At 48.4% G+C, this 26,251-nt stretch overlaps 1 protein-coding gene across 6 annotated transcripts in view; it reads left to right on the top strand.

The window, feature by feature from the left end:
- Positions 1–26,251, top strand: part of NRP2 (neuropilin 2) — an 89,016-nt gene that overhangs the window by 22,756 nt on the left and 40,009 nt on the right. For all 6 annotated transcript variants that reach the window (XM_015635151.1, XM_015635149.1, XM_015635150.1 and 3 more), the window contains exons 3-10: positions 5,793–5,974; positions 10,245–10,475; positions 11,014–11,169; positions 13,036–13,205; positions 14,261–14,416; positions 22,812–22,956; positions 23,258–23,607; positions 24,735–24,879. In XM_015635151.1, coding sequence (XP_015490637.1) covers positions 5,793–5,974; positions 10,245–10,475; positions 11,014–11,169; positions 13,036–13,205; positions 14,261–14,416; positions 22,812–22,956; positions 23,258–23,607; positions 24,735–24,879 — 1,535 coding nt within the window. The remainder of the gene's footprint in view (positions 1–5,792; positions 5,975–10,244; positions 10,476–11,013; positions 11,170–13,035; positions 13,206–14,260; positions 14,417–22,811; positions 22,957–23,257; positions 23,608–24,734; positions 24,880–26,251) is intronic.

The raw sequence follows: 26,251 nt of genomic DNA, 5'->3' as shown, positions 1-26,251 counted from the left end.
TGAGCATCTTTTGCCTCAGCATAGGCAAAAATGGCCACAAAAGGTCGAGACTGAGATCAGATTCATCTCTGCATTGTTCAGACACTCAAAGCCCAGATCTAGTCAGTAAGAGTGATTTAAAGTACTTCTGTTGTCAGTGCAGAAGAACAATTAATCCCATCCCAAGCTGCGTGTGAGAAATCTGCTTTCACTGAGAGCAGAGGACATTTAGTTGGCTAAACCTAGATGTGGTACAGGCTTTTTAGTTCTGTGCACAAATCCACATCAGGGCCTGTGTCTATGAGGACTGATTCTCTTCTCACACCAGGATAAATTAGGAGTGATTACCCTTAAAATGATGAGTTACACATGTGTAAAACCAGTTCAAGTCAAAGGAGAATCCAATTCATCTGCTGTATTTATAATTAATTACCCTGATTAAGGGCTGGCAGCTAAGATCAAACTTCATTGCTCTTGTTTCATCAGACAACAGCGGTGCTCGCCTCTGCTATCAAGGCTGTAAAAAAAAATCATTTAAAAGTCCTCGGTAGCTTCTGGAACAATTTAACCTCTGAAGGGTATGTCCTGCAGTTGCTCAAGATTGTGTAAACATCACAGAAAAGTTTTTTTTGTCTTTTGCAATGTAACCACCCATGAAATAAGGATTTGGTTGGAAGGTGGCATACAAAAGAGCATGAAGATGGGCGGTGACACAGAAAAATCAACTAAGCCAGCTAGCATGTAATGGACATTAATTCTATCCACCTCTTGATTGCACAACAAGCACAGAGATGCTGGCTCGCCATTTCTTAACTATCTCCATGCTGCAACTGCTATTTAATTTCTAAGAAACTGCCTGTTCTTAGAGGATGTTCAAAAAACCTTATGCTTTTTATAACTATTTCTGAGAAATAAACCTCGCATCACATTTTTAAAGGGGGAACAATTGCATTAACTAGCTGCCATTGTGGCTAAGCACAGGCCTTCCCCAGCTTCCTGCAGAATATGAACACCTGCTGAATTTCACTGGAATTGCAGTTTCTCTTCCTCAGCAGTCATTCAAGACACAGTGACACATGGTTCAAACAGATCAGAGGTCTCGAAGGCTCAGGTCAGCCCTGGGCATTCCCAAATTTAGGGCTGTTGGCATGCAGTCTGTACCTATCTGTCTCCCTGTCTATCTAGGCCAGATTTCTCCAATATAATATAATCTCCCCAGTCAAGACTGGTTTCTATTCTTGGCTGTGCCTCAAACTTCCTGTGTGACCTTGGGGCAGATTCTGCTCCTCTCTGCCTTCCTACCTCCCAGGGTCTCGTGAGAATCCCATCATTACTGTTTGCCAGCTGCAGTCATGAGCCCCATGGAAACGCCTATAAATAATAGCTCCAAATTAAACATTGGGGAAGTTCAGGTTAGAGCCTTGCCTCACTCTCCAATCCTCGTAAGCACTGGAAACTGGGCTTTGCTGAATGCAAGCCCTCCCCTACTTCAAATCATAGCTCTAGAGAGAGATGGAGAAAGCTGCCAGCTGGGTCAGAGCTTGGCCAGTCCTCCTTAGGCTTTGAAGCAAGGCTTGCACAAATTTATGTATTCAGAGGACTCACGGTATGGCTGAGAACATATGAATAATTTGTTCCTCATGTTTCTCCCCATCATGATCTCTGTCCCTGTAATGCCCTTGAAGCATGTTTCAGGGGGGAAGGACTCAGTATCTCTTGGGACCTGGGCATGGAGGTCAGCAGGGTTGTTGATTTTGTGTTCAGCAGTCTGGGTCACTAAACTGTTTGTGTTGTGTGTCCTCTGGGGAGGAGCACCCAGAGGAATGTCACAGGCTTTCTGGTGCTGCTCCCCACATAGATTGTGGCATTTCTGGAGCTCAGCAGTGCCTGGGTGAGCACCTGGGAGGTCTGTCCTGTCCCCAGGGGATCACGGAGCACTGCTAAATGGTCAGGGAGCAGATTAGCTATTTCACAACAGAAAAGGACTGAGAAGCTGGAGGTCTTCTCATAATCACTACAGCTGGGGGTTGTTTGCCTTTGTTGCACCTCATTTGGGGAGCCAGCAGCAAAGTGACGTAGGAAAAATAGGAAGGAAAGCCTGGGAAGCAGAGAGGTTGACTGGAGGAAAAAGTAAGCAAACAAGCATGAATAATACAGGCTGTAGAAGTGCTTTATAATTAGTTTATAGAAGCTTAACATCAGCAAAGCACTTTCTGCTAAAAAAATCTGTGATAAAAATGCAGCAATATTTGTAAGCATCATACATTTTTTGTTTAATTCTGTTAAACAGCTTCAAGAAGAGCTTCTAAGCCTTGTATTTCCCTTCTTTCTCAGCCTCCATTGCCTGGGCAGTTAAAAGCACTTAAGCATTGCCTCCTAGCCTCAAAACTCCCTGGTGAAAAGCTGCTTGAGGTGGTTTCAAGCCAGCTCACTGGCCTTCTCACTCAAGTGGCAGCTCAGAATATCTTACCATTGTGCCACTGGAGGAGCAGCCAACTGTGGTCACCTTCCCGGCAAAAGAAGAGCTGGCAAATCAGTCGGTTATACTTGTGGGTTACAGAGGTTGCACCCTGCCCTCACATGTTTATGCTTGGCTCCTTGGAGCAATGCCTAGGTGGGGAGAAGTGGCCATGAAATGTGCTTGGAGATGGCAGCTTTCCCAGTGGAGGTAATGCCAGAGAGGTCAGCCCACAAGAATGTTGGTGCATGTTGACTGGAACAATGCAAGGGTTATACGAGTGAAATGCAAATTGCTGGGCACTGTATGAGGCAGTTTGAACACCATTGCAGCATAAATGTGTCCTGTGCCCTAAGCCATAGTCACCTGAAAATGAAATGGTTAGAGTAGAAAGCATGGTTGGGTTTTCTTCCTTCCAGTTTTCCTTCTTTTTACTCAGGGGAAGAAGAAAGCCTAGAAACCATGCTTAACCTTAACAGGAGCAAAGATTTGGCCAGACTGGATTGTAATGTGTCCAGTGACCCAGAATGAGGAGAATGGGGTTTATCAGGTTGTTTGTTTGAGGGCCAAAGCATGGACATGACTGACGCGCATGGTCCCAAAAGAATCTGCGGTGGGGATTAGCTGGCATTCTTGCTGAAGTTTGAAAGTTTAACAGTTTTGATTGGATGTCTTTGGTGTTCTGTTTTGAAAGCCTAAAGCTTAATTGCTGGGATGCAGAGGAAGTAGGGGGTCCTGCTTATCTGGGCAGGTGCTATCTCCCAAGTGTAATACTTCCCCAAATCACACTCTGTTTATGTGACCCCAAGAAAAAAATTTTGCCTCATACAGAGCAGAGGACTTGGGCCAAGATTTTTTAACTAGGGAAGAAACTCTTACACATTTATATTAATTTTACATTTGGCAAAAAATGATTTCCTGACCTTCTCTTAAGGGCTTTTTTTCTGTTGTTTTTAACATTTGATTTATAAGGATTAGCTCCAGTATGAGAAAGCTAAGTTAGATGCTTGAATGAAGCCAAATAGGGCTTAATTTAAAAAGGCAAATACTTCCTGATGATTTACTTACTAGATTCATTCTTTTAATTTTCCATTTGCAGATTGCCCATGAGCAGATTGCAATATTCCCTAATTGTATGTATTATTGGAAGTCTGTCACCCATTCAATAAGCAAAAATTTTTTGGTCCAGGACTTGCTTTTGAAATTCCAAGGCTCCTACAGAACTGTGTGGCTTGAGGAGCTATGTGGACAGCATTAGGATATTTGGTGTGCTGGCTACAGCAGCAGGATCATTGCAGTTAAGTAGCTGAAGCCGTGTAGTGTGTTGGCGAGGTACAACCCCACGAGGACACAGACAGATGTGATTCCCTGGGATGCAGCTAACCTCTGCCTGCGCATGAAAATGGCAGCTTTTACAGTCCACTCCATTAACTGTGTTTTGCCAACATTCATGTCTTTGCCAAATTAATTTTTTGCCACATACTCACAATTTCAGTGGTAGCCAGTAGTTCTGCGGCACAGATGTGCACTTCAGATGTGGAAGGGCTGCAAGCACGCTGAAAGCAAGTAGTTATTTAGAGAACAAAATGTCCCCGCTGTTTGCACAGTACTACTTTAAACAAATAGACAAACAAGCAGGAAAAATTTCTACTTAGAAGAAGCACTAACACTGCCTTCTATGTTCCTCCTCCCCAGAGAGATGGTAGGATGAAGCCACACATGATGGACATTAGTGGGGTCACGCAGGGTGCTGCTGACTGGTGTCAGGGTAATAAGGGGTCACAAGGTGATCGGGGCTAGGCAGAGCTGAGGAGGAGAGAGCAGGGGGAGCAGATCTTCATTTGCATTGCTGTGTGTCCACAGACCAGCTAAGCCAAATGCTCTTCTTCTTTGAGGGCCATTTCTCAAGACCTTGGCCAAGCCAGTTGAGTCTGTAATGAAGTTAAAGGCTGGGTGATTGCAGCTAGTTGAGTGCTCGGTCCAGCATAGACAGGACTTTATCTGCAGGCATTTTGCTTCTGGCTTTCAGCCTGATTTAGTCCCAGAAAGGAGTGAAACCGAAGCCGTCTGGGCCATCTTTCTTTGTGGAGGAGCACACTAAGTCCCTGTAAGTTTGTTTTGAGGTTGTTGCTCGCCGATATGTGCTTTGCAGAGCAGGAATGAGTCACATGAGGATCATTCTGTATCCAGCAAGCTACTTCTCCTTTCAACTCTTCATTCCCAAACAGAAGATCTTGTGACAAAGAAGAAAGGCAGATTCCTGGCAGCCTGGAAATGCTTTTTTCCTCCCTGGCCCTGTGAGGAGAGCTGTAGCATGTTGTTCAAACAGGTTGATACAAAGCAAATAAACAGTCCTAGAGAGACGGTCAGTTTCTGTAAATAGCAGCGTGCTGGCCAGAGAGGAGAGGGGCGGGAGAACGTGGGTGTTAGAAAGCAGCTGAAGAACAAGATGTACATGTAAAAGCTGTTTGTTTCTTCACAGCACGCAGAGCCTGATACTACTACCTTGCCTACTCATGGCCTAGAAAATATGAAGGGATGTGTGGCAGTTTCACCTTCCAGCCAAGCTTTGCAACAAGCTTTTGTCTCTGCACCAGGAGGCAATTCTTCTACCCCATCACATTCCTCCCCCAGACCAGTCAGACACCCGGGCCAGTGGGCAGGTGGAACATCTTCAGGTAGGGTTTAGCAAAGGCAGGTTACAGGGTGTACAAGATCAGCAACAGCAAGTGTGGGTACCCAGCTCTTACACAGAACTTCTCATCCACACAAAATCTTCATTAGCACTTAATAGGAGAGGACTAATATTAATGTCCAAGTGCTAAGTGAGTGTACTTACCATGCTTGCTAAAGGACCAGTGTGGTGTCAATGCACAAAATAGCTACCTGCTCACATGGACTGAACACTGACAGTATCACACTTGGTACGTGCCTGGCCAAGTCCCACGTGGATACTGGAATAAAGTGAGCTCTGCCAAACTGCACAATGGCACTGCAGAAGAGAGGTATGGGGAGGAGAGCTGTATCTGAGCTTCTCCCATGCCAAAGGAGTTTTGTGGAAATGGAGGTAAAGTGTGTCCTAAATTTTGCATGTTGGCTGTGAAGGTGAAGTGGATTTATGTGTAATAAATTAGTGATGTGAATGGCAGCAGAGGAAAGGATATAAACTTAGTCAGACAAAAGACAAAACATGTTTTGGGGTTTGTGGTGTGGTGTGAATAAGAGAGTCCCAGGTACCGGTCTGGAAGACATTCTGTGAAATATGCAGATACCAAGAGTGGTTTTTGTTTGTACCTGGCATACTGAGGCATCTCCCTGACAGATGGTTTCCTTTCCATTTCACCTGCCTCTGCAGGTACGACTACATCGAGATCCGCGATGGGGACAGTGAAGCGGCAGACCTGCTGGGCAAGCACTGTGGGAACATTGCCCCCCCCACCATCATCTCTTCTGGCCCCTCTCTCTATATCAAGTTCACCTCAGACTACGCACGGCAAGGTGCTGGCTTCTCTCTGCGCTATGAGATCTACAAGACAGGTGAGTGTCTGAGTCAGTGCCTGTCTCCCAGACTGTTTGACACAATTATCTTCATCTTGAGATGCTTTGACCACCTTTTCAATGTGATTTCTAGCATATTTTCCAGAGATAACTGACTTTTTTTTTTCTTTTTTTTTTTTTTTTATTTAAGCAAGTCTGTGCATCACATTTACAAGAAGTTACAGATGTTAGTGGCACATTACAGTGCATTTTTGGATCACGATGTGGCAATTAAAGCAGGGTTCCTCCTTAAATGCTCTCTTGATTTGAGGATTAGAAGCATATATCTTTACTCCCTGGCATGTGTAGAGCTCGTTAGGGCGCAGAGGGGATTGTCCCTCTGTTAGAAGTGGATGGAGCTCCCCCTCCTGTGGAGTTGTGATTCAGGGTTGATCAGTGATGCTGTGTTTTCTCTCCATGGATGTGAGGTTTGTAACTGGGGAGCTCTAGTTTTCAAGTGACTGCTGTCAGCAATGCTGTCAAAGTCCGAGGCAGCACCTTTCCAGGCTCATATGAGAGGAACTGCTCATAATTCTGTTTAATACTGAACTATTATCAAGGAAAGAAAAATCTGCTCAAAGCCCATTTAACAGTGTTTCTGTCTAAATATTTGCCAGAATTTTGCCTGGGAAGAAAGAGGCTTGAAAAAAGAGCCCCTTCTCTGTGTGCATTTGAGATAGGTGTGCCTGCATGCTGAGGGAACAGGAGAGTGTTTTGTGTGGGTATGCAGGCACCTGCCCTGCACCCTCATTCCTTTGGTGATGTATTGAAAGACAGCACATGTGGCTTTCAGTCATTGCATCCAGCACCAAAAACAAAGTCCGTGCCGTGGGAAGAACCAAAAAGGTTGTTTATCCAGCCTCTCTCAAGAAAAGATGGGGAGCACAGGCAGCAGTGCCCAGGGGCCCTGGGCCAGCTGTGCAGCAGGCAGGGGTGCTCAGACAGCCACAGCCTCACCATGGGTAGATGTGAATGTGGAGACTGCTGCAAGAGAATGAGACCCCCTAAATTAATTGTGAATCAATGAGGACAGGACACATGTGAAGGTTCAGATGGATGAGGAAAGTGCTGTTGCTGGCGGTTGCCTGGACTGCATTACTGGCTATTGAGCTGTTGTGCAGCCAGCTCACCACCACTGTTAGTTTATGGTTAGGATGCAGCTTAGTCCTGAAAGTTTAGTGATTCAGCCAGATATTGAGGTTTGCTAAGACCAGTTGCCATCACAGAGGATGGCAAAGAATACAGGTGGGGGAAGACTCAGCTCAGCCCCCCTTGCCTCTCTCCCCCTTCTCAGACCTCCTGTGAGCCCAGCAGACTGTGCTGGGCTGTGCCTGACCTCACACTGGGTCCATGCCCTGACTCGGGGCATGAGGCAATGTGGAGTGGTCCGGCTGGCTGAGGTGGCCCAGCCACGCTGTGGGAAGGGATGGCAGGCAGGAACCCATCGATCCGGTTGGGGGCCAGTTAGGGACCAAATTTATGAGGAAAGGAGAAGTTGTTATAGGGAGGGAGGAAGAGGAATGAAGGGGTGATCTGGAGGAGAGCAGGATGGAGGTTGGAGCTGAGTTTGTGTTCCTCAGTGTAAGTCCTCACAGTACTGCCCTCAGGTCTGGAGTGCTGCTGGGGCTGCTTTCGCCACCCCCACCCCTGCAGATAGCCATCCTCTCTAGATACAGTCACAGCCCACAAAATCAAGCCTGGCAAGGCAGGTTTTGGCACAGGAGTGTGGATGAGCCCGTGATCAGGGAGCACTCCCAGCCCACATCTGCCCAGCCCGGTCCCTGCTAGGGCTCCAGAGAGGGCAGTGCTGGCTGCAGGGTCCTGCAGTGCAAACAAGCCCTGCCTTCTGCTGGCAGGCAGACAGGCAGGCATGGGCCAAGTGTCCCTCTGAGCTGTCAGGGTAACCAGCAAGGGTGTCACCAGCTTTAAAGGTCATCAGATTGTCATTGTCCACATCAGTAAAGGCAGTAGTGGCTGCAGATTGCTTCTGTCTTAAAGGTGACCTAAAAAACCAACTCTTTTCAATGGAGCATTTATTTCCCCAACCTGTGCTAAATTTCCCTTATCACTGTGTGGGAGAGGAGCAATCTGCATACAAACAACCACATACCAGTCTTTGAATCCCCTGATGGGTATCAGTCAGCAGTCTGGGCTGACAAGAGCCGCCTGCCCGGGCTGGTGCAGCCTCCCTGCTGCTCCCTTTGTGAGTCAGTTTGGCAGGGCCAGCCTGAGCTCCCCAGCGCTGGGCATCAAAGTCTCCTCTCAGGCTGGCCTGTGCTGCCGAAGCCAGCATGACTCCCGTTGATTATCTGCGGCTTCCTTATAAAAAGCTGATCATTGTGTTTGCTGTCATTAGCCAAAATGTAGACAAGGATGCCAAATGTGATAAGAGCTCCACATGAGGAAACTGTTGTCTAATGTGGTGACATAGTTACACCTTGCTGTCTCTAGAGGACAGTCCTTGACTCTGGGTTTAGCCTTTGATTTTCTCCCTAACTCAGAGTTTGTGGTATTTACTTATCTGTTCGTCTTTCAGGTTGTTTGGAACAGAATACACCCTTATCCCTGTTCATGGCATTATGCTGTGATTTGTGTTTGGCCTTTTTTTTTTTTTTTTTTTCCCCTTTCCTCTAACCTGAAAGCTTGTGCTTGTTTGGTTCTCCCGCTGGCCACCTTTAAATCCTTTTTTCTGTTTTTTTTTTTTTTTTTTTGCCTCTGCATTTTACCCCACAGGTTCACACCAGAAAAGCTGGCTGTTCATTAGGTAGTCAATTAAGAGCCTCTCCTGAGTAGCTCTCCAGCCAGGCACTGCATAATGCAGTGCAAGATCCTGCTATTACTACGGGCTGCTGGCCTGACTCCATAGGTTAATGCTGAATTGAATAACAAGTCTCCCATTAGTCCTGGGAGGGCTCATGCTGCCTGGAAGAGCCGGCGCAGAAGGGTTTCTAGAGGAGAAGGCGAGTGTCCCAGTAAAAGTGAAGCAGAAACCTTTGCGAATGCCGGATTGCAGCAGTGCCCAGCAGCCTCTCTAACACCCCCTTTCTCCTCTGATAGCTCCAGGCTGCAGATTTCTGTTGCCTATTGTCCTGGCAAGGGTTTCAAAGTCACCGTGGTATGAATATGACACAAATTCCCCTTTCCCCAACCACCCGAGGCACCTTGGCTGTATGAGAGGGGGCACCGAGCTGGCCCGGCTGCAGCCGAGGCCAGTGCTGAGGTCAGCAATAAATAAGAGGCAACATTGTCTGTCCTCCCCACCACGCAAAGGTCTTCCTTAAGGATAGAAATAACTTGCATTTCTGGTGTGGATGGCTCATTCTGTTGAAAAAGAGGGCTCTGTTCCTGCTCTCAGCAGAGACCCCCCTGCCACAGCCTCTGTTATCCCCACTCTTAATGTGGCCACGTTGTGGAGATGTATGCTGGAGCTGGCCCTGTCCCTTGTGTGGGTCTCAGGGGGTGGGTGCTGCAGGCTAACTGTGTGCTTCCCAAGGGTTTGCAGCAAACAGTGGAGACATTGGCACCCTCCCACAGACCCTTTCACTGTGTAAATATTTGTGCTTCCAGATTTTCTCAAAAGGAAACTGAGGCACAGATATCTGTGCTGGAAGGCAGGAGTTTGCCTGCCCATTACTCCTCTCTGCCCTTCTGCCCCATCCTAGGCAGCTGCTTCCCCAAACAGGGCCCCTCTGTCAGACCTGGGGCTGCTGTGGCTGCAGGTAGCAGCAGTGTCTTGAGTGCTGTGGATGGCAGCTCCCTGCGTGCTGGCTGGCCTCTCTGCAGGCTCCAGAGCAGCACACAGGTCTGCCAGGTCAGTGTTTGGGGGACAGCTTAGAGTGGAAAGGGCCAGCTGGGGAAGACAGGCCAGCTTGGTGTGGCCTCCCTGTCCACCACCACCAGTGTGAGGGATGTGGCAGGCTGCTGGCCTGCCACATCACAGCAATGGCTTTGGATAGGATCGCTCTTCTATCCCTGGTTTTGAGGTAATTGTCAGCAGTGATGTACAGATTATGTCTGCAAAGCCGTCTAAGGAATTTCAAACCATGTTGTTCACTACAGTGACCTCATGGACCTTGTCTCTCCACCTGTGGAAAGCTTTGAAAATCACCTTCTCACTTCTTGCCGTAATTCCCACAGCTCTTGAGCTGCAGGACATTTCCAGAAGTGAATACACAACCCTACTAAACTCAGAATGGGGTTTCCACAGTGTCAAGTTGTTGGTGTTAAGCTTTGTCGTTGCTAAGGCTCTGGTGTTTTCCTACTGCTACAGGCTCCGAGGACTGCTCCAGAAACTTCACTGCCTCCAACGGCACTATTGAGTCTCCTGGTTTCCCTGACAAGTATCCACACAACCTGGACTGCGTCTTCACCATCATAGCCAAGCCAAAGACAGAAATCCTCCTCCACTTTCTGCTTTTTGACCTCGAGCATGATCCACTGCAGTCGGGGGAAGGAGACTGCAAGTATGACTGGCTAGACATCTGGGATGGCATCCCTCAGGGTAAGCCATGGGGTGCTGCACTGCCTTCCTTGGCCCTTCCTGGTGTCTCACAAAGCCCCAAAACTGTGGAGTCTGTGTCTGAGCACCAAGGGTGCCTAACCCCAAGGGTGGCTGCAGCCTGCAACCTGCTATCAGGGCTCTCTGTGCCCGGCTTGGGGACAGCGTGCCTGCAGGAGGCTGCATTCATTAAACCACAAACTACCGGCTCTGTTGTAACCACTGGTCTGAAAAGCCCCATGGGACACTCCAAACACCAGCAGTTCTCTCTCAGGGAAGGGCAGTGCACTCATGCAATGATGGGAGGACCTCACTACCTTATAGCAAAGCTGAGAAACGGGGCATTCTAGAGCACTTCCCAGCAACTGCAGAGCAATGCCTGCTGCAGTGAATATTTCTGCACTGCATGGCACCAGGCCAATGGATATAAAAAACAGCCCATCCCCAAAGCCTATCTTTTTTATTCTGATCAGCAATGTGCTGGTGACCCAGGAGGCTGGTGGAAAAGCAGGCATTACCTTCGCTGCTCTTTCTTTTGCAGTTGGGCCCTTGATAGGCAGGTATTGTGGGACTAAGATGCCATCGGACATCCGCTCAACCACCGGCGTCCTCTCTCTCACCTTCCACACGGACCTGGCAGTGGCTAAGGACGGTTTCTCTGCTCAGTACTACTTGATCCACCAGGAAGTCCCAGAAAGTAAGTTGGAAATGTGTGTGTACGACTTCGTTGTGTCCCCTGTGTTTCCTGTCTGTCATTTGGCATATGCAAGAGTGAAGCAGGCAGAAGTGTGTCCAGGGGCTGGTTCTCCACCAGCAGTGCAGACAGCAGTTTCACTTAGATCTGTTCTCTGTTTCTGATAGAAGTAAGATTTCAGTAAGAATTTCACTTTCTGACCTTTTGTTGACTTTTCACTTGCCTGTGAAGTCTTCTCAATACCTTCTGGGTTAGAATTTTTCATGTATGTGCTCAGCCCAAAGGATTTAGGGGAAGACTTCAGCCCAGCATGTGCAGCAGATTTTTTAAAGCATGGGGGAAAATATGCGCTTTCTCTCTCTCTCTAGTTTTCCAGAAATTCACAGTCCCAAACCACAAATTGGAATTTCTTGGCTGACTAATTAAAGATTGCTTAAAGCTCTAAGAATTTCAAGCCAAATTTTGTTTTATAACCCTTAATAAGGGAGGTAAATTGATGTGGAGTGAGTAAGTAAGCTATGTATTTTGAGAATGAAGAGCGTTTTGATTCTTTGTGATAACACTTGCAGGCAAGGAAAGGTTCCATGTGTTTTCCCATGGTATTTTTGCCTCAGAGCTACTGTTCTTGACCTCTGTTTGCAGTGAACTTCTGATACAAGAGAAGAAGCCTTCAGGATACCCCTCAGTCCCAGAGAAGAGAGGGAGTCCCTGACCTGCCGCTGAAAGCCTGTGAGAGAGAGCAGAGCAGAGTAGGGGTTGTGCAGCACCAGGGCAGCAGGGTTACAACCTCTTACTCTGTGATTGAGTAAGGGATGTTCTGCTGAGGCTGTGAGAGTTACAGACAAGCATGAGCTCTTCACCATTACCTATTGCCACACTCAGTTGATCTGTTCTTTAATCCCTTTTCTGTTCTGGATTTGAAAATAAGATGTTGAACACAAAGCTTGAGAAATCAAGCACAAGAGCCCTCATTAAAGTGCCAGGCCTGTTTTCATTTATGGTGATGTGAATTGAAACTTTAATAATAGCACTGACAGCCTAACTTGGCCCATTATTTCCACCCAAGGTTGACTTGGCCACATTAAAAACACAGGAATTTTGGTGGTTTTACAGAGCAGCACACTTGGACCCATGCAGTATTTTCTATCACTGTTTTCTTTACTATTGCTTTTACAGGACAGCTGCCATAAAATAGATGAAATGTGCCATAAAACTGAGCTAATTGTGACTTTAAAGCCTTAGAAGTGAGGAGAGCCAAAGAAAAGCATAGCAGTGTCTTTCATAATCTTGTCTGGTTAATCCCAATGGGCCTGATACATCATAGAGTGCATGCAGATATACACAGACACATACACATGTGCATTCCTGCTCTCACATGCACACAAAACCTTTAGAGCTGCCCATTCCAATCCTTAACGTTCCTGCTGGCAACAGTAAGCACCCTCCTAATGTGTCTGTCTGTATTCCTTGCCTTGTCAGTGCTTAGATTTCACCTACAGCCCTCAAGAAGATGGGAACTTTGTGGCAAGACTACTTGGAACATCTTAGTGGAGGTGGAGGGAGGGAAGGGACAGAATTGTGTCAAAACTGAGCAAAGGTGAAGATAGAGAAAGGGAGAAAGATCTCCCTGACTTAAAGACTGTATTAGTGTTCAGAGGGCCATGCCAACACAAAGCTGCCCTATCTATAATTTTTCAGTGCCATCTGTGAACACACACACAACCTGCGAGATGGTGCAGATCTGTTCATGTTTCCAGACAGGCAGCTTTGCTCAGGGTTAGCTGGACAGATTAGTTCAGGGCTGCCTTTCACCTGGGCGTGAAGTACTGAGACTGTAAACCAATCTCTGTATGTGTGTGTCTGCTCTAGACTTTCAGTGCAATGTGCCTCTGGGGATGGAGTCTGGCAGGATCTCCAACATGCAGATCAGTGCCTCCTCCACCTACTCAGATGGGCGATGGACCCCTCAGCAGAGCCGGCTCAACAGTGATGACAACGGCTGGACCCCCAATGTAGACAGCAACAAAGAGTACCTCCAGGTACCCTTCCAGACCCCTCTCCTCTTCCCCCACCAAATGGAGTGTCACGCTGTTAAACTGACCCTTGACCATAAGGCTTGTTGAATTTTTTATTGCCTCAGTGGCTCATGGGGAGCAAGCAGCGGGGGAGCTGCAGTGCCTCGGTGAAATGCGGCAGGCTGGCTCTGCCATTAGCCTGCCCGCACAAGGACTGACTCCATCCGCTGTCTCTCTCCCGCCCCCTCCTTTCTGCCCAAACCTTGATGGACTTTCCATCAGACTGACAGAGACTGAGAGACCTCTGCCACTTACAAGGGCCACTGACTCCGCCACTGGCCCGAGGACCAAGGTCTCCAGGGGGTGCATAGAAAAACAACTAGAATAATATTTATCTCATCAGTGATGCAGGGAGCGTGAGCGGGCTGGTGTCAGGCGGGGGGCTGACAGAGCAAAGGCTTTCCCTGGGAGCTGGTTAGAGCCACAGTGTGTCCGCACACGGCTTCTGGCTGTGTCACATCGCCGGGAGACGCTGCTTGCTAAAGGGCACTGCGAGCAGGAGGTGGTGAATGTCATTGCCTCTAGCAGACGTCTCATTCTTCATTCATGGCAGGGCTACTAAGCCAGCTCTGCTGACCTTTCTCAACCCATGTTGTAAAACAAAACAAAACAAAACAAAAAAACCACCCCAAAAAAACCAGCAAGGGAAAACCAAGAGCTGCAGCACTTGCTAATTGGATATCATGCTTTTATTTTACATGGAAAAAGTCAGTCTCTGTCCTGCTTTAATGGACATGTGCTTCTGTGCAGATCCTATTGCTTGGTCTGAGGCAGGAAGAAGGTTTTGTGATGGTCCCATATAAACAGACACCAAGACCCTTAGCTACTCTTGGCCCGGGGTCCTATCCTCCTGAAGTCAGCGCTGGGAAGGGTTGTGGTTGTTCAACTGTGCACCCACAGATAGAGTGAGCTGAATTTCCACCTTTTTATTTTTCAAGGACACAGAGAGAAACTAATTAGCCACTCTGGACTCTCAGGTGGTCACCACTCTCTTTCTTGTCCCCTTTTCCCCCTGAAAGGTGGACCTCCACTTCCTGACTGTGCTCACAGCCATTGCTACACAGGGTGCCATCTCGAGAGAAACCCAGAAGGGCTACTATGTCCGTACCTACAAGCTGGAGGTCAGCACCAATGGGGAGGACTGGATGATGTACCGACATGGGAAAAACCACAAGGTAATGTCCTTTTTGTCTCTTCTGCCTGCACCTTGGTGAGTCTTGCAGCCAACAAGTGGGAAGAGAACTGAGAGATTTTGCAGGCCCGGAGGGTTTAATCCATGAGGGACCCTTTTTCTGATGACAGCTAAGAGACTGATGATGCTCTGAGCAGAAATAGTCCTTTCTCCTCTGCACAGCAGAGGATTTCCTTGGAAAACCTGGCTGCTGCTGCATCTTTCGTGGTGGCGGGAGTATGTTCTTTGACTGTAAATGAAGGAGAAAATGTTTTCCCTGCCTGTGTTTTGCCATGTAAGATTCATTGAGCTTTTATGGCCGTAGACCCATCTGCATGCTGGGTTAACAATCACAAAACCACATGAAACTGTAGTTCAGGAGTTACTGAGGCCTGGAAATGAAAGGGCACAAATCCTAAGAGGCAATTGCACCATCCCAGAGAACAAAATGAGCAATAAATAATGAGAAACAATTCAGGCTGCCAGAGCTGTGGGATCTGCACTAAGCAGGCATGGTCAGCAAGGGTGCATTGAGCCCTGGGAGCTGTGCATGTTCTTGCAGTGTTTCTAGGACACCCACAGAGATGGGAGCAAGGAGGAAGGAGGGTGGTAAATATGGGTGTTCATCCATTTCACACCAAATGAGTGCTGGTGTGTGGCCAGGAGAGATAAACTTGGAGCGGTCTGCATGGGAGCTTTGGTGTATGGGCAGGAGGGTTAAGGTAGCCATGGTTCTGGGCTGGTTTTTCTCTGTCAATTCCTTTGTTCATGTGGTTGTTCCCTGGGTAAGGGTGCCTCAAGAAAGCGTTTCCCTGCTCTTCTGTGGCACCCACCGGCACTGCTGCTGTGTTCAGGTCCTCCTTGCTGATGTGCCAAAGTGTGTCTGTGTGAACTCTGTGGCTGGCATCCCACACCTGCCCCCCCACACACATCCCAGTAATTTTTGATTGCTCAGCACTTCTGTTAAATTAGCTGTCCCTTCCCTTTGCTGGCACGGGTGCTGCTGGCATGAAATGCAGTAGCCTGCCTTGTCCAGGATTCATCCAGACATTTCCTTCCCTTCCGGGCTGTGTGATTTCCCCTTCCCCACAAGTGTGTCTTAGGTTCAAATTCCCTCTGCTTCCCAGAATGAGTCCTCTCTGTGCAGAGGTCCCTATCAGGGTCTCATACCTGCAATATTTGGAGTATTTAAGCTCCTCTTGCCAGTGAGGAGTGTTAGTCCTATTTTAGAAGGAAATGGAGGCACAGGGCAGCCCAGCATGACACAGGGGAGTTCTCAGCTGGGCTCCTGCAGATCTTGGCTGGGCTGGCTCCAGGACAGTAGCTCAGGGCAGAACTCATGTACAGTCCTAACACAGTGCCCGTGCAGTGGTGTGGAGCCTCTGTGCTCTCCCAGGACCCACTGGTTGCAGCAGACCTTTCAGTGAACTGGAGCCATCTCTCCTCACCCCAGGTGGGTTTGGGGTGTCATGGGGACCATTTCTGAAAGCTGACTCAGGCAGGAGATACTCATCATGCTGGGCACAGAGATGAGCTATATACACAGCTCAGTGTTCAAATAACCACTGGCAATAAATTTACCTTTTCAAGTCTTAACTGGAGCAGGAATCTGGCCTGGAGGGTGGTTTTAGTTGCAGAGGAGAATAAATATCCCTGCCTTGCAGTCCTGGGCGTTGGAGACTGTATCCTCAGCCAGGGTGGAGCAGGACAGCATGACTGATTTCAGTGCTGCTGAGCCAATTTACATTGCTCCAGCGAGACCCTAAAGCCTGGTTGGTGCCAATCCAAAACAATCCTACAACCACCTGAATTGCCACCATTTTGGGACTTGGCCTTTGATTTCTGTCAGCTGTTTTCTACTCTGTTTTCTCTTTTCATTAAAAAAGTGCAAAAATCAAACCTCTTCTTTTGTACTTCTCTATTCCAGTCTCTGTTTGTCCCCACATTCTGGTCTTAATTTAGCAGACACCTCCCAAGGCTGGAGGATAAGTAATTTCTTTTTGGTGGCTCGCCTACCCCTGGCATCCGGGTGACTGCTTTCCTGTCCTGCCAAACAACTGGCTGCCAGCTGCTGAGCTACACGGGGGCCAGGGCGAGGCCACTTGATCACAGACCTGGTGCCGGGGGCCCGGTCCCCCATTCCGTGCCCGCATTAATCCCGTGGTTCCTGTGCGAAGCAAGCTCCCTGATGTCTGTGCTCAAGGTGCAGCTCCCTCCCTGCACCGGCGCGGAGCTCTGCCAGCCCGGGCTGCAGCGCTGGAGCACACCATGCCAAAGGGATTCGTCAGGTCTGCCGCAGCTTGATTTGGTGCCATGAGGAGCAGGGAGGGAGGGGAAGGTGTGGACAGACAGGGGCTCTCTGTAAACATGCAGATAGGTACATGTATATAAAGACACATATATATATGTATATCTGCACATACACACAGATGTATATGCATGTGCACACATAGGCATATGGGGCATACCAAGCACTGCTCTGAATTTCTGCCAGCTCTGTGGGCCAAAAGCAATGCTCTGCCATGTATAGGTGGGTCAGCTAACATTCACATACATATTTATCGGGGAGCTAATGCAAGAGAAAACCAGCAAGTGCAGGAGGGGTGGGGAGGGGATGATGCTCCCTGCAGAGGATGGGAAGCTCTCATAGCCTCTCTTTTGCCCCCTGCTTCCCCTCACTCTGGTGTTTCAGATGACAGTGGGGCCAGGGTGTTTCCCTGCCAAATGTGATGGCTCACCTTTGAGTCCCCAGCTGCTGGCACTCAGCAGCAAGGGAAACGGGAAAGGCAGGATGGAGCAGCGGAAAATGTGATTAATATGTGCTTGCAGCAGACAGGGCTGGCTGGGCTGTTTCCGTGCCGAGCACTGCTACGTTTCTGGGATGGGGAGGCAGTGGGAAGGCAGCCGGCAGGAGTGGAGCTCCACACTCGCTCCCTCCCCTTCCCACCCCATCCCTGCCAGGCTTTAGCCCTTCCTGGCAGCACACTCCCCACAAAGCCTGGCCCAGATATCCCGCTGTCCAGGGGATGGTGGGATCCTATCTTTCCCTCAGGCACAGGACCAGGGGGGAAGGCTAACCCAGCAACCTGGCCAGAGGTGCTGCGCTGTCTTCCTGTGCGTCCCTGAGAGGGGAGACAGGGAGGAGAGGGCCATCACCATGTGCCATCCCATACTTGCCCCTTACAACTCACCAGCATGCCCCCACCAGGGGACAGGGCCAAACCAACCCTGCTGTGGAAAAGCTGGTCTGGCTCTTGCCCTCTCTGTTGAGTCCACCTCCTGTGACCTGGGGCCAGGCCCGTGGCCTCTGAGGTTATCTTCCAGGCAGCTGCCCTGATGTTCGTGCCGAGATCTTATCTAATGGTTTGCAAATGTCTTTAGAAAACAACAACTCTTCTTGAACCCAAGGAAGGAAAAGAGCACCTGGCAGGATTAGACCTTTTGTTTTTGTCCATTTTCTTTGGACAGACTCAGCTATGAGGATTTTATCAGAAAACCAAGTTCTTATCCATTCTGATCTGCTTCCTTCTTTGTAGCATCTCAGGTTCCAGCTCCCGTGTGGTCTGAGCCGCTCCATCTTAGTAACTGCAGAGATGAGCTCATGGGAATCACCTAGTGTGGCAAGGGACTGGGGATCGGATGGATTTCAGCATTTGGAGTGGATTGGGACCATGATGAATGCTGCTCTCACTGCCTCCATTGCTCTGTGTGTAAAATGCAACTGAAACATTTGTTTTCAGAATCTGTAGAAATCAATGGATGAGAAATGGCAGCAAGATCCAGCTGATGTGCATTTTTCATTTCTTACTCATTTTTATCATTTTGTGTTTGTTGTTAGTTAGCTTTCCTGGGTGGCATTTCAGGTAGCTGCACAGAAATTGAATTGCTGCAAAGTGCAGTATCTCAGGTGTACATTGGAGCTGGGGACATCAGAGGTTTTTGGTGCTGGCAGTGAATATTGAGGATGACTCTATGGAGACCCTTGTGCCTTCCCTTAGGAGTGTTCCTCTGTCTTTTTGGTTCTTAATCAGGTCTCCTGTATTTATTCACCTGAGGAAGGAGAGAAAAGCTTTCAGTCCTGTGGCTTTTTAATCTGGAAAACAGGAAAAGCTGGTGCAATGAGCCAGAGGGCCACGAGAGTTTCTGCACAGAGACATCATGCTGCAGAGGATTTGCCCAGAAACATCCAGGTCCCAGCCTGCTTCTGCTGCTTTTTCAGGCAGGACAAAGACATCAGGCTTTGCCAAAGGCAGCCTTGCGCATTCACCCTTGGTGCAGTACCTGGGGAGAATTACAGCCCTGGCTTTCCTAGCAAGGCTGCAGCTTTGTATTTCTGGGCCTGATATCTCCTTTGCAGGCTAACATAGTACCACTCCTCGTGTCCCTGATGACTCCCAAATCTGAGTGGAGCCTCTCAAAGACACAAAGCTGGCAAGCCCAGCCCAGCACACTGTGCCTTGCCCAGACACTGTGCTTTGTTGAGTGTTGCCAAGTATAATTTTTCTTTTAACTCCTTGTTCCTGGATTTAATAAATCCAGAACTATCCACCCTCCACTTGAGCCAGAATCCTCCCACCATCAAACATGCCCCATTTTATGCCTTCCGTATCTGACAAGGAAAATAATCTCCCCTACTTTTCTCCTTCATGCTTCTCTGTCTAAATCCTGAAGCCCTAATCCTGTTAGCATGCTCTGTTCCAGGGCTCTGTCTCCACAGGAGTAACATAATCCTGCAGTAAATCTAGTGGGTCCAAAGACACATACACATGGACGAAGGCAGGGCTGCTGCCATCCTTGGCCTTCTCCTCTTCTTCCCTCAGCCACATTCTGCAGCACCCCAAGAAATTGCATAGTGGTCAAGCAGCATAATAAATAGAGCAGGAGAGAGGTTACCTTCTGCCCCCTCCCTGACTCACCGCCTTTTCAACTTCTTGGCACTTTTTGTCTGTGTCCTTTATCTCCTTCACTCCAAGCTGCCAATGGCACAATTCCCATATCCACTGGAACTAATGTCCCTTCAGCAATCCCCCCCAGTCACCCTGTGATGGTTCCAAACTTGTCAAAAATGCAACTTGCAAATGCTGGTGTGGAGCTTGCATGTGTATGCAGATGGAAAACTTTCACAGTCCTCCTCTAGCCTAGACATCATGTCCCCTGCTTTTACAGCCTCTGCCTTACCACTTGCTTTCTGTGGCAAATTAATTAAGCAGGTCAGCTCTCATTGATTATCAATTTAATTTCACATGCAGACCTGCTGTCTGGACTAAAACGGAAGTAAACATTCAGTGTATGGGGAGAAGATAGGCAGCTTTTTGATGCAGCAGTGAAAGCAAGTTCCCTTGACTGTTTCTTAGAAGATGCTTTTAATCTGTTAATGGTTTTCCCATTCGTCTTCTGGCTCCACCACCCTTCAGTGTGTGTTCATGTGCGTACGCATGTGTGCTCTCCGCTGAGTGTATATCTATTTATCTATCTATCTCCCTAGATCACAGCCAGGTATTTTTTTTTCTGCTGGTGTAAATTACTGTGACTTCTTATACTTCAATGGTGATATGTTGATTTACACCATTCGAAGACTTGGCTCAAAATATGTGCTGAGTGGGATGGGAAGCAGATAGGACGGGAGGAATAGCAATGTTCTATTTTGGTAGAGGGAAGAAATCTTTGCTTTCTTGGCACTCCCAATTTCACACATTTTCTTCCTAGTTCTTCCTATGCTGTGAGAGCTAATTTGAGGCAGGATGTAGAGCCTGTTGAAGTCAACGGGCCTCTCTCCACAGTGTGCTGGGGCTCTGGGGTCAGCATTTTCAGTACAGGGAAACCAGACCCTGGTCAGGGTCAGACCCTGGTCAGCAGCATCAGGACCTGCGGGCTCACAACACGTTTCCACTTGGGAAAGAGGCTGAAAGAGCAGGCATGTGGGAATACCTCAGGTCTCTAGCAGCACCAAGCACATGCCCTCTGAAAGTGGCCCTTTTCTGTTATGCTGAACAGGGTGTGAAGCGATGACTTGCCTGATCAGTTGGGGCTGTTCAGAAGTGAGGCTCAATGGAACAGATCCTACAGCTGGTAGCAGAGCTGGAAGTCGAGTGCTGATTCTGCCCTCGCAAGCTGGTAGTCTGGAGTGTCATGGCCCAGATTCAGAGTTCATAGCTTGTTGAATGTGATCTAGCCTGAGTAAGTTGCTGATTTCTTAATCTAAAGCAGAATTGCAATTGCTCTTCTTGGAAGCAGGTAGTTGGGACCAAGGTTGTCTAAGAGATGTTTTCAGTGATGCCTATGGTAGTGATAAAGTTTTTGGGCTCAGTCCTGCTTCTGCTTTCTGTCAAGCTTGACTGTGCAGAAGTCAGCAACAAATTATACTGGTGTAAATTTGGATTCTGGCCCCTGATGCTCGTATGTGTGAAGTGAGCTAAAAAAGAACAAAACTTGAAATATGTTAAATCAAAAAGAGCAGCAAACCTCGTCAGTGACTGTTAAACATGCTGGTCCATATGCAACCTTTGGCTTATGCAGTCTTCACGCTGCTGATGGTGGGAAGAAAATAGAGGTTGCCAGGAGAAGACTCCACTGGACTTGCTGCCCTTGGACATCTGCTGGGGCCACCATTAGGAGCCATCCTCTGTGACAAAGGGACCTTTGGTCTGACCTGACACGCTGCTCCTTGTGCTAAAATAGTTGCACTGGCTCAGATAAACATTTCCTGTCCTCCGGTGTTAGGTTCAGAGGTAAGGTGTTGTGTGTCAGCTTCTGTGCTGGCATAAAGCTGAAGGCTCTGCTGTGGTGTGGAAATATAACCTTTTAAATTGTTTGTACATGTGTCTGTGTGTCTATGCCCATGGGTTTACAAGACACACACACACGTGCGCACACACACATACACACACACACATGCCTGGAGAGTGTTTCAGACTAACCACTCTTCTTACAGCCCTCCTGCTGGAAAAGAAGGGTATTTGGTGTCTGCTGAGCAAGGAAAAGGATGGGAAGTGAGGTCAGACAGGATAAAATAGGATATTAAAAACACATAAACCATGCTGTGTTGCTAAACGGTAGCAGCATGATATATATTCTCTGGATTAGCATTTCTGCTCAAGTTCACATCAACCCCTTATCCCAATTACCAGCCAGATTTGCAACTGATTCCCTCTGTGGGGTGGCTGCTCCCTGCCCTGAAGGAGTGGATGGTGATGTGCAGGGGCAGCCCAGAGCTAGCTGGGGTGCTGTGAACAGCGCTGTAAACACCCTCTGCACTCCCTGCCGTGCTGGATCCTGGGAGAAGAGAAGTAACATGTGCCATCTGCAAGCCTAGAGCCACAGGAGGCTTACAAAATGCTTCCTAGCTGCTATTCAAGGCAAGGGGCCAGGATACTGCCTCACCATTTCTTCTGTCCTCAATTGTTTGACTCTTGCCTCCCACAGGAGATTGGTGCCAGAGATTACACTCTTGTGCTTTCCTGAGATAAACTTACTGGGAACTCTTGTGCTTAGTATACATACACATAGTGGGAGCTTGCAGAAGAGCCCAGCCAGCATCTCAGTGTGGATGAGGTTCCTGGCTGAGATGGGAGGATAGTCTAGCCCTGTCCTGAAGTGCTTGGAGTGCAAGCAGGCAATGTCTGCAGCCTTGGTTGGTGAGCTATGGTGCTTTATGCTGGGGCAGAGAAAGGGTTGAAAATTACCCTCCCCTTGGGTATTTCCTCTTTCCCTCCCTTTTTTTTCCCACAGTGGCTTTGCAGCCTAAAATAGAAACATGTATATCCAGTCCTTGTCCGGCCTATTTAAAAAATGGGCAGAAGAGGTGGATCTAACATCCATCTGGTAGTTATTGATTATGGCCATCTGGTAAGGCAGCAGCCTTTTCATACCATGTGGGATCACAAGCTCCTGAAAAGCTGTCTCCTTGTGGTTGCACGTGCACGGGGGAGGTAAAGGCAAGGGGCTGGCTGAGGCAGCAGCTTGTCACCCCAGGCAGAGGTGCATCCTTCCTGCTCACACCACTGCTTGCACATGATGTTTCCTGGTGGAGCTCAGTGCAAGGATGCATCAGGATGTCAGCCTGTTTGGGGGCATCTGGTCATTTGTGCTGGAGCAGATCTAGGTCTGGGGGCTGCCTTGAGGCAGCTGAGGCCTGATAGTCTGAGGTGCCTTGAAGTGCTGTGAGAGGCATTCAGGCAGAAAGCTCCTGGCCCTCCTGCCTGCTAGGTGAGTCTGCCCACCATGCTGTCCTGACAGCGGCTCACATCTCCCTGCTGGCCCCTGGTCCTTGCCGTGGTTGAGGCTGGCCCCAACCAGAAAACTTTTCCTTGGTTTTCCCTGCTGAGATTATTTTGACAGCTTATCTGGTGAGGATGTAACAGTGTGTGCAAATGTACATTTGTGCCTCCCTTCCCTTGCAGACATTTCAGGCCAATGAGGATGCCACAGAGGTGGTTCTCAACAAGATCCACAGCCCAGTGCTCACACGTTTCGTGCGCATCCGTCCCCAGACCTGGCACAACGGCATCGCCCTGAGGCTGGAGCTGTATGGCTGCCGCATCACTGGTGAGGGTCCCCTCCTCCCCTTGGCTTCAGTGCTCCTCTCTGTCCTTCCAACAGCCTGTCCCAGGGTGCTGTCCCTTGCCACTGTCGTGGCTGCTTGTGGTGGGAGTGGTGACACTGTGACTAGCATGGACACATCCATCGCAAGGGATGTGCTTGGAAGGACAGGACTCCAGGTCCTGGAGGGAGTGGGAAATGCCCAGGGCTGGTATTGGTTTAGTGTCCAGAGCTTAATGCTGTCAGGAGGACCATGAGCACTTCCCTCCAATTACCCTGACTGTCCATGGCCTTTCCTTCCCTGCAGATTCTCCCTGCTCCAGCTTGCTGGGAATGCTTTCTGGCCTCATTCCTGACTCACAGATCTCTGCCTCCTCCATCAGAGGCTATGACTGGTCCCCCAGCATGGCCCGCCTGGTGAGCAGCCGCTCGGGCTGGTTTCCCCGTGTGCCCCAAGCCCAGCCTGGGGAGGAGTGGCTGCAGGTGGACCTTGGTGTCCCAAAGAACATCAAAGGCGTCATTATTCAGGGGGCCCGTGGAGGGGACAGCGTGACCACCACTGAGTCCCGTTCCTTTGTGAAGAAGTTTAAGGTGGCCTACAGCATGAATGGAAAGGACTGGGACTTCATCCAGGACCCCAAAACAATGCAAGCCAAGGTAGGCACTGCCCGGAGCAGCTGCAAAACTGGACATGTTTCTGACTAGCTTCAGTCTGCCTGATGGGGTCTTGGGAAACTGCCTGTCCACTTCCACAGAGACCTTGGGAGCTTGGGGTTGTCACCATGAAATCCAAGGCTGTGTTGCTTGGTGCTGCTCCAAATCTGTACTAGTGGCCATAAGTTCCAGCTTTCCCCTGGGATGGCAATTTCTTTTCATTTTCTATTGTGGACCGGGCATGGAGATGTGGACATCACCTGCTGCTTCTTCCACCTCCTGCAGGTCAGAGTCCAAAAGATTGTGTATTTTATTATGTTTTGTGCAAAACAATTACGTTTTACACAAACTAATTACATATTTTAAGGGGAAAGATGTGGCTGTTGTGGTGTGTACCTCTGAAAGAGGAAGTTGAATCACAACTCCTCTTTAGGAAATTTTCTGTATCTCAAGTCTCTTTGCCACACTGATGTGACCCTGAAATTCCCCAAGTTTTTTCCTTATCGTTGGAGTTCCCCATAATCTTTCTGCTTAGTGGTATGGGAGTGGCAGGGAGCTTGTGAAATAAATAAGTTCTCTGCTACTGCCTGTTCTGTTTTTATGCATACTCTTCTGCTTAAAATTTGGGTAAGTTTTAATTTTTCCTGATCCTTCAAATGAGGGCTGATGCTATCTATAGCCCTCTGTTTATTCCCCACAGACTTTAGCTTGCGCATGTAAGCTGAAAAACAGCAGTTCTTGGACTGTGAGGAAAACCAAGCGTTTACACCATCCTAGAACATGCAGTAGCCTCTTTATTTACCAAAGGACAAATCTGATCTCATTTGTATGTGAAGTTAGTGGATATTCCCCAGGCTTCCCCTGCATGGCTTGGATCAGAATCTAACTCTTGGATTCTGAGCAGAGGCCAGGAAAGATTGTGCAAGTTTCTTAGAAATAGCCTGGCCGGTCCTCTTGAAACTGAGAAGGAGCAGCCCAAATTCTGCTTAGCTGTGCTCAACGACCTGGAGTCAGGCAGCTAAACTACTTCAAACTGTGACTACGTTCTGCCAGACCCAAAATATCAAATCTGGTTAAGAGGATGTGAAACACACACATCTCTTACCTTTTCTCTCTCTCTCTCTCTGTAGCTTTTTGAAGGCAACATCCACTACGACATCCCTGAAGTCCGGAGGTTTGACCCAGTTCCTGCCCAGTACATCCGAGTGCACCCAGAGAGGTGGTCCCCAGCGGGAATAGGAATGCGTCTGGAGGTGCTGGGCTGTGACTGGACAGGTAGGAGCCCCTACACCTCTGCACACTGGCTGCTCTGGGGCCAAGCACTGAACCAGCAAGGTGCCAACTTAAGGTTATTTCCTGCTGTCCTACCTCGGCCATGCTGTGGCAGGGAGACTGCAGCCATGAAGGCAGCACCTGGAGGGTGGCTTGGCCTCACCTTTTCTCATTTCCACCTTGGAAAGAACTGGCCTTGATGCAGGATGTAGCAGCAATGTTTGGACTCCAAGCTTTCACACAGAATCCCATGCGGAATTTGTCCTCGACTCCCTTCACACTCCTTGCAGATCTGGACATTGTGCAGTCTTTCACAGTCTCTTATGTTAGAGGACATTTGGGCACTCTAGTCCAAATAATAAGACAAAAAGTAGGAGGAGAAGCAGAGGTGCAGTGACCAATACTTCATATCCTGAGAGCTGCCACAACAAGGCTTTGCTGTAGAAACAACAGTCCCTCTCTCACTGAACCCAATGCAGAAACCTTTTTGCAGACAAGGTTGGGGAGTTAACTCTATGACATCTCTACAGACATCCCTAAGACCCAGGAAATCTGTTCACTCTCGCCCACCTGTTTTTCACACATGGTATGCCTTTCAGCCCCCATTGCTTTTAATACAGAGATGAACAGTGACTTCACACACTCACTGAGATCAGTAGAGGTTGTGCCTCTGACCCTCTGAGGTTCAGTGGTGATTGATTTCTCCATAGTTTCATCCCCAAAAGCAAAAAATGCACCCAAAGGGTCATTTGGTCTGATGCCAACTTTGCAGTGCCAGCGGCTAGTTGTCCTCTTTTTTAATCTTTTATTTTTTAATAATACGCTCATGTATGAATCTGGAGTCCAGATGTCAGTGATAAAGAGGTATGATTTCCATTTTATAAACACATCTGTAGAAGGCATTTTCTTGTAAGAATTCCCATTCTAGGAAGCTTGAAAGATACAGAGATTTTTTTATCCTCTTGTGCAGTCTTTACTAGCATTTCCTCCTGTGACATGCTGCAAGATGCATTGCAAACACTTAACAGCAAATTACACAACACATGTACACGCTATTAATAACTATTAATAATTTTTTACCTTTGAAGTCAACAGTAAATATCCCCCTTGACTGGAAATCCATTGTAAATTATCTAAACTTTAAATCAGATCAGATCTTAATTTAAATCTTACGACATCTTAGGGTGTTGTGGGAGAAGCAGGTGCAAGAAGCAGGAGCTGAGGGTTGTGTGCAGAAGTGGTCAGGCAACTCCCACACTGCTGCTTCCTGCAGCTCCCAGGAGTGTCCAGCTGCCAGGTCTCTGCAGACCACTGCTGGATGGTGCATCACAGACTGCATCACTGCCACAGAGGGAGGCAGTCACCCAGGACCTCC

This window comes from Parus major, chromosome 7 (genome assembly GCF_001522545.3).
Source record: "Parus major isolate Abel chromosome 7, Parus_major1.1, whole genome shotgun sequence".
Taxonomy (NCBI): domain Eukaryota; kingdom Metazoa; phylum Chordata; class Aves; order Passeriformes; family Paridae; genus Parus; species Parus major.
Note: the sequence above shows the minus strand (reverse complement) of the source record. Positions and strands in the feature narration are given on the sequence as shown.